Source organism: Amphiura filiformis, chromosome 11, assembly GCF_039555335.1.
Source record: "Amphiura filiformis chromosome 11, Afil_fr2py, whole genome shotgun sequence".
NCBI lineage: Eukaryota > Metazoa > Echinodermata > Ophiuroidea > Amphilepidida > Amphiuridae > Amphiura > Amphiura filiformis.
Window position 1 is genome coordinate 26,936,112 of NC_092638.1, and position 12,557 is coordinate 26,948,668.

Sequence of the window (12,557 nt, forward strand, 5' to 3'; positions counted from 1 at the left end):
ATATTGGACAATTATATAAGAAGTGCTTACTACTTTCATAAATTACATTTGTAATATTAGTATATCCATGGTGAATATTTTGTCGAGATTTGGAGACTCATCAGTCCTAAAATAGAGTGAAAAATAGGGGTCCCCGTTTTTGGGGTCCCGTTTTACAGATTACCCTGGGTCAATCTGTAAAACGGGGACCCCAAAAACGGGGACCCCTAAAAATTTGTCAGAAGCTTTATGGGGTGATTTTAGGGGTCCCCGTTTTGGGGTCCCCGTTTTACAGATTACCCTAGGTCAATCTGTAAAACGGGGACCCTAAAAAACTGGGACCCCAAAATTGTGTATATTGGACAATTATATAAGAAGTGCTTACTACTTTCATAAATTACATTTGTAATATTAGTATATCCATGGTGAATATTTTGTCGAGATTTGGAGACTCATCAGTCCTAAAATAGAGTGAAAAAATAGGGGTCCCCGTTTTGGGGTCCCCGTTTTACAGATTACCCTGGGTCAATCTGTAAAACGGGGACCCTGAAAAACGGGGACCCCAAACATTTGTCAGAAGCTTTATGGGGTGATTTTAAGGGGTCCCCGTTTTGGGGTCCCCGTTTTACAGATTACCCTAGGTCAATCTGTAAAACAGGGACCCTAAAACGGGGACCCCAAAATTGTGTATATTGGACAATTATATAAGAAGTGCTTACTACTTTCATAAATTACATTTGTAATATTAGTATATCCATGGTGAATATTTTGTCGAGATTTGGAGACTCATCAGTCCTAAAATAGAGTGAAAAAATAGGGGTCCCCGTTTTGGGGTCCCCGTTTTACAGATTACCCTAGGTCAATCTGTAAAACGGGGACCCCAAAAACGGGGACCCCTTAAAATCACCCCAGTAAAGCTTTATGGGGTGATTTCTAGGGGGTCCCCGTTTTCGGGGTCCCCGTTTTTGGGGTCCCCGTTTTCGGGGTCCCCGCTTTATATACTCCCAGCGCAAAGCCTCTTATAGGCACGTCTCTGCCAGGAAAAAAAAACTAACACTCTTCCTTACCAGAACCATATTTGGCACATAAAGTTGCTTGGGTTAAACATGTTAAAAGGATGAAAAAAAAAGCCCACGGTCCACCATTTTTTTCCTGATTCCAAGATGGCGGCCAAAATCCCAAAATGCCACTAAAATCATTAATAACTTTTGTTTACAGTCTTATTTTCACACACTTGGATTTATCAAAACATAATAATGATAAAAATTGGAGCATTTTGGATTTTTAACCACTATGGACAATGAAGGAGAACAACATTTTACATTTGACCTTTATGCCTATGACTCAAGAACTGTACATCGGAGTTTCGGTCAATTCAAATTTGTATCATTCTTGGATATGTTGTTCAGGTGGGTGTTTAGAGTCACTAGCAAACAAAAACATTGGTGTTCCAATTTTGTCTCGGTCAACACATTATTTTACTTAAATTTACTCGAAGCCGCCACGCCGGAGTGAGCCCATTTCGAATAGGGTGGGAAAGTGCTTTGGATGACGAATAGCCCAATTTTTATTTTTGAAATACCTTTTAATCGCATTATCTTGCTAACATTAATTCATGAAATTGAGGGAAGTATCAAAATGTGCAGCACAAATTTTCTAGGCTACTGAATTTACAGATTTTTCATTGCATGCTGATTGATCATGAATCCATCCAGAAATTGCCACATATTTAAGTATGACGATTTTGGTGAGCAGTTTACTAGCTACACTATAATTATCATATTAAGCGCGATCAGATCAAATGACACATTTAGAAGTGAAGAGCATTAGATGACTTACCACATTTAATATCCAAAGGATTTGAACCAATCTTGGAGCAGATCAATGTTTTGTAAATTTGTTTTTCCTCACTGACTTTGATGCTACTCGGTGACATATCAATGGCATCTATGTTAATGAATTGATGCATTTTAAGCTAAATACGGCAAAGAGAAATATAAGATATACAAGTGTAAAAATGCTGCTTCAAACATGTTTTTTTAACCCATTGTTAAATGTTCATTTAATCTATAGAACTTGCAGAACCCACCTGCTCGCCTACCATACCGGTACCAGAACAGAAATCGAGAATTCGGGCATTCTTGTCAGGCAGGTAATCAGCAAGTATACTTGCAGTAACTTGAGGTCCTTGGTAGCCAAATCGTTTGTAGTCCTGAAAAATAAACCAAATATAGTAAATCTCACGCTATGCACTATGCAACATCAGATACCCAAAAGCTCGATTAACAAAAACTCAGCTGTATGGAACGCTACAGCAGCAATAAAACGTCGGGTTTACAAAAACCCTCGAGTTTATGAAAATGACGTCAAGGGCAAATCATGTCGTCAATTAGGAGGACTCCAAGATACTTGACGAAATATTAGTAAGTAAAATCTTACTGGTTTTGCCAAGCACCTGATATATAAACCTGATGAATCTATTCACTGTAATAATATGGGTCTATAATTTTTATACTAGAATCATTCACTGTGAAGTTCCATAAGAATTTGGTCCTCATCTGCATGGTGAGAGTTTTGCTTTGACAAGTTTGTCTTGAAAATTGTTGGCTCTTTTGAAAGCGATGATAAGTGGTTGTAGAAAAATTGTGTTAATTTCCTATCATTATCAAATTCAATGTTATTCCAATATTTCAAAAAAAATATAGGCCCATCAGACGCGCCATACTGCAGTTACTGTCCGTTTTCCTATACACAATACACAGTGCTCTCACCATTGACGCGTGACCCCTACAAATGATGTACGTTGCAAGAATGGGCACTTGCCTAGTTAACATCACTGTGTGAAAAATAACCAGCCAATATGTTAGGTATTCTCCAAACTTCTAGCAAATATATTTCTCTAACATGACCTAAAATTACAGCTAGGTTAGAAGTTCAGAAATAGTCGCACTTTTGTAAAATATGAGTGAGGGCAAGGCATAGCTAGCCAACTCCCCGTGTTAATTGAATGGAGATTTGACCGAAAATATTGGTATCGGACTGCTCACTTCTGAAGGATGCCACAAAAAAACGGTACAAGCTACATCTTAACTATTCTCTGGCAATCATCATGATGAGTGTCTTATATAGTATGCCGAAATTGGGTACTGTAGGTGATTGACAAAGGGTCGCACTTTTCTGATAAATAAGTGACAGTGAACATGAAATATCAGCGCCCATAAACCCAAGTTAGTAGCTAGTTAGTGGAGGCCGTCACGGGACTGATTATTGATTATTGAAGTGCCTTATTAATAGATACGCACGATTTAGGGCAAGAAAAACAAACCGGGACACTTTTGGAGACATCATCATCATCATCATCATCATCATCATCATCATCATCATCATCGACATCATCATCATCATCACTTTCTACATTTTTCTAAACAACATAGGGCCTACCGTTTTAATAAGATTTTTTTCTTGAAATGCATGTAACTATAATTATTGTTTAGAGCGTGATGAAATAAAACATCACGATTTTCATCACAAAACAAATATAATGCATAAGAAATCGTTTGTTTTAGAGCGTGATGATGAAATAAAACATCACGATTTTCATCCCGAAACAAAGTAATACATAAGAAATCAATTTTTCGTGAGTGATGAAATAAAACATCAAAATTGTCATCACGAAACAAAGTAATACATGAGAAATCGTTTGTTTTAAAGCGTGATGAAATAAAACATCACGATTTTCATCACAAAACAAAGTAATAGACCTACAAAAGAAATACATTTTTCGAGAGTGATTAAATAAAACATCACGATTTTCATCACGGAACAAAGTAATACGTAAGACATCGTTTGTTTGATTGCAATCAACCGCGACAGTTCGTCTCACACACATAACAATGCACTGCGATCAAATAGGTTGATGACAACATTTGATTGAATGGACTGCACTGCGCCATGATTACGTGCACCGGTTCAAATCCTTTGTTTGGAGCCAATCAATAATTTCACGTACAGCCTCTATGCAAATTAGAGTTTACACACGCTGCAGCTGGGGTAATCGACCGAAGCTGGTTGCCGTTAGTGATCGAATGCATGAGCTTATTTGCTTTACTGAATCGATTTACTGGATTAATTTCCTGTTAACTGGGTTTAATGCCACAAAGGTCGAATCGCCTTTGCCATGGACCATGACTGCATCATGCCAGAACAGACCCACATTATCTTTGAATACTGAATGATTCTATGGCTTTCAAATGGCTCGATCATCGAAAAATAAGAAACAAAATCAGTGACTAAACATAAGTTTTAAATTGAAAGATATGGGGTTTTGAGTCATCATCATCATCATCATCATCATCATCATCATCATGATCATCATGCATGATCATCATCATTGCCTGCCCATCGAGGTCAATGATCGAATGGGAAAATGCAGGGTCCTTAGGAGACAGAGTACGCATCACCTCCAAAATGGGATTTCCATCCGGGGGTAGATCTATGCCTCCGAATTTAGAAGATTTACCTGGTCATAAGAATCTGCCCATTGATCATATAGAATGCGCAAACCGTCATGGCTACTTGGCAGTCCCTGGTTGTATGTCAATGCAAGTTTGTCATCTTTCATGGCCATGTTGGTGTCTTCTTGCTTCAAAATCTGAAATACACATTATACATTGTCATACTCTATTGCATTCACGACACCCTTGTGTAAATAAATAAAAATCTCCTCCTAAATTATAATAAGAACATGTTGCAAACAATTTTGTCCCCTAACATCAATGCAGAGAATCTTATTAACTGTAATTACTTTTGATCGCATGTCATATATTGGTCCTAAAAAGTGTTACACGCTGTAAAATGTGAGAAAAATCACCAATTCTGATTCAATAGAGAATAACTTTGATTGCGTACAGTAGACTATGCCATAGTCGAATTTTATTAAAAATATGTTATTATTAGTCATGATGAACCCATTTCGTTGAACTCAAAATTATACTGATGTTTATTAAAATTAAAGTATTCAATAGTAAAATGGTCATAAAGAATTAAGAATATCAGATGATTAGTGACAATAAAAGTAATTGAATGCATCATTATCTTGCATAATTATAATGGCTCACTTTAATACTGAACAATTCTGATTTTGGAATCTATCAGTTTATTGATAGCGAACCACGAAAATCCGACTATGGACTTTGAATTTTAAGCAGAACTTTGCCCGGGACTTTGCTCTCTAAAACACACTGTCAAGCATACTTGTTTATCAGTCCATTAACCACAAGTACTAAGCATGGTATAGTACAAGACGCGCTAGATGTTTGATGAGATGAGAGATTAACTTTCGCGTCAACACAAAAGCGCCGCAAATACCACAGATAGTTGTGTACGGTGTAGTTAATGGTAATGGCGCGGGCCCGGAAGATTTAAACCATAGTGAGATATGGGCGACCAATCACAAGGCAGATCCATTTAAAGATGCATTACATCATGGCCAATTTTAGTTATGCCAGATATTGGCCTAACTCTCCATAGAGTCCCGTGTTAAAAATCTTAACCGCAAGGCAAAGTCAGTAGTCCACTTGGGAAGCTAACAAACAGAGGGAGCGCGGTGACTGAAAAGATCAGATACAGATGTGAAAATCTATCAGTTGCACACAAATCAATATAAATCAGAGTTTTATGCAAAATGGGCAAGTGGACTACGGAGAAGTCTATGCGTACAGCGGATGTATATGAGAGTAAATATTATTTTGGAATGCTGACGCTACAAGTATAGGATATATGCCAAAGTCAGCCAAGGTGTTCATGAAAAATGCAGGGTGAAAAAGAGACAGTTCAGTTAAAAAAAAGAACAAAATATTGCTCCCCTCTTATTTTCTACTATGTGAACTTACTTTGGTGGAACCTTTTTAGATGTTATATGAACATTATAGACTTACACAAGGTAACAAGACATATAATTGGTATACCATGGTAAAAAATGACCCACCATAACACCCCTTGACTCACCATGACTCCAAATGACCCACCATAACACCCCTTGATCTACCCTGATGCCCCTTTTCCCACATGGCACCCATTTACCTACCATGATACCCTTTGGTCCACAATGACATCCAATGATCCACCATGACACCCCTTGACCCACCCGTCTTCCCCTTGACCCACAATGACAACCCTTAACCCAACATGGCATCCTTGACCGACTGACCCTCCCAGAAACCCTTATCGTGCATTTGTGAAAATATTGTGAGTAAAACACTCAAGGTGTGAGTGCTCTGTGACATTCACATAAAGGGAAATGCCCTTTTAAAGTTATATAGCGAATACCAAAAATGTGCACATTTTCAAAATTTTAACCGTTTATGCTTACTCCCCTAAATTTGCATTTAATTCCAATTCTCTTTTTTTAGATTTTACCGTTTATCTGCTAAAAACAGCTTTAAAACGAAAATAAATTGCGTTTCATAATTGCAAGGGTCAAATATTAATGATTTGATAACAATCACCCCCTCCCCTGAAAATTTGGGAGTTTCAAGGCACGTGCCGATTAGACCAAATTGCTTCAAATCCAAGAAATCGGATTTTCTCACAATTTTTGACAATTTCTTTAACTTCGAAGGCCTCTGAGAGAATAAACTCGGTCAAACTTACATCTAAAACGCATTAAATCGTCGGCCGTATCACATACTGACGTATTTGCAAAATACGCATTTCGAGAAAATTGAACTTGAAAATCTAGCGATTTTCATTTGCTGCATAATCATGATTAAAATATTATTGTCGATTAAAACCAGTTTAACAGTAATGCAAATATACCATATTTTCAATATAATTCACTTATCACTATCAGAGCATAACTTATTCCGCAAACAATCAATATTAGATCAAATACATCACTATGTGAAAAGGACTAATGTCAATTTCGCCGTTCAAATGACAAATACGTTGCACAAATACGTCAGTATGTGACGCAGTTGTACAAATACGTCAGTATGTGAAAAGGACAAAACAGCAATTTTGCCGTGCAATGACTAGTCTTTGTCAAAGACTGACTCGAGATAGTGTCGGACTCGCGATCAAGGGGGGGGTGAGCCGCGAAGCAATGACTAGTCTTTGTCAAAGACTGACTCGAGATAGTGTCGGACTCGCGATCAAGGGGGGGGTGAGCCGCGAAGCGGCGAGTAATGTGGTTCCCAGTTGATTCTCTCCCTATGAATAATATAGGTACACGGTCTGTTACACAGACTATGCAATGACAGAGTCGCGCAAATACGTATTTAGACTTTCTGATAATATACCAATTCTATAAAGACTAAATGGGTATTAGACGAAATGGTATTGGCAATATAACGTTATGTGCCCCAAAATATTCCATAATATATCAAAAGTTATGTATTTTTCCTTCAAGCAGTAGATGAGAATTACCACAGGGAGTTCTGTGCAACTTATGTTAGCCAGTAGTTGTACAAAAGTTACCATGATTGTGTGAAACTGCGGTTCACGGTTCTTGTGTGTATTGAAGAGACGAAAATACGCAAAAAGAGGTAGTGAAAGCCAATAGTGCTTGATTGTCTTGTCGACTCAAAGAAGTGACAGACGAACAAATCTCATGTAGCTGACTGTCAAGTAGTTCAGATAGCTTGCTCAAGCGATCTTCGATAGAGGAGCATACGGTCAACATAGAATACCATTTGGAGCTGCTATAGGACGGTGAAAACTGAGGTTGAGGTAGATCAGGGATTTCCTTTGGATAGACAAGATCTTGGACATTGCCGGATCTTGGATCAAGAACTGAGACCATCAAACGAATCTCGTCACAGAACGTCAAAATCTCCAGATTTCTTTTGATAATAAACCTAACAAAAGGAAATCTTTGTAATAATTGTAAGTTTAAGGGGGAATAATACCCTGATTTTCATCAGTACCCCTCTTCTTTTTTTTCTTGCAAATTTATGAAGTACATAAATATGTTCATCACCTGAACTTATCAAATATATCTACATACAAAGTGTTTTTAAACCATTTTAGTAAGTCATTTTAGCCCTATATATTTTTGTTTACTGTATCCTAGTAACTCAGATGCGTGTTTCATAACAAACCATAATTTATTCTATTCAACATGTTCAAGTAGGGTACATGAATAGAATACATTAAATCCTTTGTTATATTCTCTATAGAAAATCTAGTGGTGCATGCAAAATTAGTCAATTTCATACTATAATGTGTTGTTAGGAGAAGAAAAGGCTATTAGGTCACCGTATGTCAGGTTATAGGTCAATTCGTTCAGGTCAAATTTAAGCATCAATTTTGAATACACATGTGAGAGTCTGTGATATCATAATGAGGCATAATTTTGATATTCTGTCTTTAACTGGATATATATCGAGAAGTGCAAGGTGGATATACATATATACCAGAGGATGATTTAAGGAAGCCCCATCATGCACTGTAAAAGTGTTATCACCAGCGTTTCAACTGCCACTTTACTTTTCAAATCCCATTGAACTCTGTGCAAAAGATGTTGTTTTAGAATTGCCCGTGTGTCGTTATTACTTGGTCGATTTCAGATCTAAAGTGATGTATGCATGAAGGATAATTCACACCTTTTGTAGATAACATAAAATGTGAAATCGACCAACTTTTTGAAGGTGTTTTTATTGCAAATATATCTGTCCAAATTCAAATTTAACCATGCACGTGTGTATGCAGTGGGTGGGCAGTGGTGTCATGTTCACTCACACAGCTGTGCTAACAGCAAGACTTGCTGGGAAGTGCTTAAATCATCCTCTGCATATATACCTTGGGATGTAAATGGTGAGTACAATTTAGAATGCCTAGTTGAGATGGATTTCACAAATAAATATAAAATAGTTACCAAAATCATAAAAGTTAAGCTTACGGAAAACTACCCAATATGGTGGTATAGGTGACAAGAAATACAATTTTTTTCAACATTGCTGTAGTATGGTTGTGGTAACCTGTTACCTGTGGCTTAATTAAGTTTCAGTGAAATAATGTCGCAAGTTAAAAATACAAAATATAGCTCAACATTGAAAATAGAAGCATTTTAACCAGTTCCTTTTTGATAGTTGTGGAGCACCAAGTTCATGAAGTCATAAAAGAAATCAGGAACCACTTATTCCCATTTTACATATCAACTTTATTTCCTAATGTGTTAGCAACACACATCCAAAATTTTAACGAAATCCGTTGATAGTAATCAAAATGAAGTGAATTTAAATCANCAGTGATGNATCTTNTTTTGGCTTCTACTTTTAAAAGCATGTAAGCTACGTTGATACCGATGCCACCAATAAAACGAGAAGATTTGCCCTTCATTTTGCATACCACTTTGTCAATTTTTTTGTGTAATTTCTTCACAAAATGCAAAAAAAAAAAAAAAAAAATCAATGGGTGTAGTACCCCTTTACTATTGTATGATCTTATATTGTGCTTTGATTGACAACCATACTGCACTAATTAATCAATAATCATTAGAGTTGTTCGATATAAACAATGTGTTTGCGTGTTTGGTATTGTGTTAAGGGGTACTACACCCATGTGGTAATTTGTGACTATTTTTGCATTTTTCTCAAAAAACAATTACACACTGGTAACAAAAGTTATGTATATTATTGGGGCAAGGAATCCAATTACTACACTGAAATTTCAGTGACTCAAGACAAGCGGTTCAGTATTTAAGATAGGAAACGAGGTACATCCTAGCGGTACCTTATTTCTGATCATAAATAACAAACCGCTTGTCTTGGGTCACTGAAATTCCAGTGTAGTAATTGATTCCTTGCCCCTATAATATACATAACTTTTGTTACCACTGTGTTATTAGTTTTTGAGAAAAATGCAAAAATAGACACAAATTTATCGAGGGGTGTAGTACCCCCTTAACTCGGAAGCAGGTAATTTTAGCCTGGGTCACTTTAGTGACCTTAACCATGTTATAGCCTCATTTTAGTCCATTTTAGGCACAACAATGCTCATACAAGAGAACCCTATACAATGGTGTAACAAAATTATATACCATGGAGGCAGAACTTTTTGTATCACCCACTTCTTTTATAACGAGTTCCCGAATTCCGACTTAAAGTCAGGAACTCAGGATCTCGTGATCACGAGTTCCTGACTTAGAGATGACACTGTTTAATAACATAAGCAGTTTGGTTCTTAATTTTATTTATAGCATGCGTTTTTGTATTTTTATCATTTTCCAGTTTCACAACCCATTCCAGCTAAATAAAAACATATTTTAAATGATATTTATAATATGTAGGATTAAATATATAATGTGCGTATATATATAAGTAATATCCCAGCAAACACAAAAACGTTTTAAAAACGTTTTAAATAAGTTATATTTTGGCTTTTGGTTTAGGTAAAAACGTTTTAATAACATTAAAATGTCGGGTTATATAAAGGTCATGATAACGTTCTAAAACGTTTTGTATGAAAACACACTACAACAATATTTTTAAATGTTTTCAAAAATGTTATTGTAAACTATTTTTGCAAACATTTTTGCCAAATATTGTGTCAATACTTAAATAACATTATGTTAAAATATTTGAACCCAGCAAACACAGAAATGTTCTTAAAATGGTTTTTACAAAGCCTTTTAATAACATTTAAATGTCGGGTTATATAAAGGTCATGAAAATGTTTTTAAAACGTTATTGAAAATTTTTTTGGCAAACATTTTTCGCAAAATATTTTTTCAACCCCAAAATAACATTCTGTTTAGAATGCTTTGTATCAAGTTTTCAAGAATGTTTGGAATGTTATTAAAACGTTTTTATACCCTTTATATAACCCGATATTTAAACGTTTTCTGTAAAACATTTTTGTTTGCTGAGCAGTAGATTATCAAAAAATGTTTTTTAAGGTTGTGAAAACGTTTTATACTCGTAATATACCCTTTATATAACCCGACATTTAAACGTTTTTTGACAACCTTTTATAACCTTTTGCGAATGATGTCGAAAACGTTTTGTGTTTGCTGGGATATAATCAAATATTTTGTTAAATATCTACAAAATACATTACAGTGACGCCATAAAAGTACTCGCAGAGCTGACGGCAAAACAAAATATCTATTATGCAAAGAGAAAAAATATTAAACGAAATGATGCAAAGGCAATAAAACAATGGGACTACAACAAGAGAAAACAAATGCCAGACCTCAGCCAAAACCTACAGTGGACAAATGCAGAACGTTAACGCCGTGAATTGACTGCCCTAACACATATTTGCCAAACAATTTTGGATCAGATGGTAGCACTGATAATCATGTACTTGGCGATGACTTTGTTCTTTTAGGCGGATTTTAGAGGCCAGGCGATTATTGACAGCTACATTTACCCTATTTTTGACAAACTCATTCACTCACCCCTCAAATTACAATTCAAACTGTCTGGCATGCCGCAGCAAATAGTGGACTTGTTGACTTTTTGAACGCCATATCACCACGTTCATGTTACCCATGATTTATTTTGAATTAGAGAACAGGGAACCAGCCCTTTAGCTCTTGAGTGCAGCATATCAATTTTTCAACGGTGATCAGTGTAGACCGTGCTGGGCGGCAGTATTATTAGCTAACCCTGTATGCCGATCTCTTTCGCCTACTTATCACGCTAAACACCATTTAAAATTTTGATATACTGCCCTCTAGAGCTAAATGGAGGCTCAGACCTCCCCTGGAAAAGTCACGCCTAGCAAAATCTGCTCTTGTGAATCATGGTAAACAAATAACGCGTGTAGCGCGCGAAACGTCCCACATAAATACTAACATATCAATTTGTAAGCGCTCTTTAGCAAAGTTCATTGAATTTACAACCGTATGACAAAACAGGCGAAAATAGTAAGTTTTGGACAAGATTTGCAATTTAAAGAGAATTGGCCATTGCTCATTCTAATGACGATAGTATATGGACAATACGAGTATAAGTGTTCTTTTTCATTTAATGACATAAAATTTGAACAAAAATATTGTAAGAAACACTTGAGGTTTTGACTTTGAAAACCTACATTTTGGTCAAAAAAATGTGCGTAGAGAGGTAATTTTCAACATATTTACCACATTCGCCTAGCCATAACATTAAATTGCGTTATCTGTTGACCTAATGACGAAAAATGTTTTAGGGGGAAGTGTTAGCTTTCGTTTGATATAAAAAGAATTCTGATTGGATGAAGGGAACACTCGAGGTTTCGACAAAAAACAATCACAGAGGCCCATTATCCAGCTAGAAGCTCCACAGCTCTTACGATGCTATGCACTCAACCGTGTAGTGTAATCAAAGACTGTGTGGAGACAATTGCACTGCTTGCTTGGAAGTTTTTGGACGAAAATGTGTGCTCTGGTGTATCGAGGAAACTGTGCGTAGATGGTTTATAAGAGAATCGTTTTTGTATAGAAAGCTTTCTATGTGTATAGCAATAATGAACATGCATGTTCAAAGCGGTTGAGCAGCTTTAGTATTGCTCAAGAGTCATTGGCTTGACTAACCTAAAGCTAATCAAGCCGGCTTGACTAACCTAAAGCTTGTCAATTAAATTAAGTAACCTGA

The 12,557-nt window shown here is 36.3% G+C and overlaps 1 protein-coding gene across 1 annotated transcript in view; it reads right to left on the bottom strand.

Moving 5' to 3' along the window:
- Positions 1–1,789: 1,789 nt before the first annotated feature.
- The window catches only part of LOC140163602 (methyltransferase-like protein 27), a 47,210-nt gene continuing 36,442 nt past the window's right edge, over positions 1,790–12,557 (bottom strand). The window contains exons 2-4 of the mRNA XM_072186917.1: positions 4,499–4,630; positions 2,069–2,191; positions 1,790–1,954 (exon numbers count right to left, since the gene is read on the bottom strand). Coding sequence (XP_072043018.1) covers positions 1,790–1,954; positions 2,069–2,191; positions 4,499–4,606 — 396 coding nt within the window. The 5' untranslated portion in view covers positions 4,607–4,630. The remainder of the gene's footprint in view (positions 1,955–2,068; positions 2,192–4,498; positions 4,631–12,557) is intronic.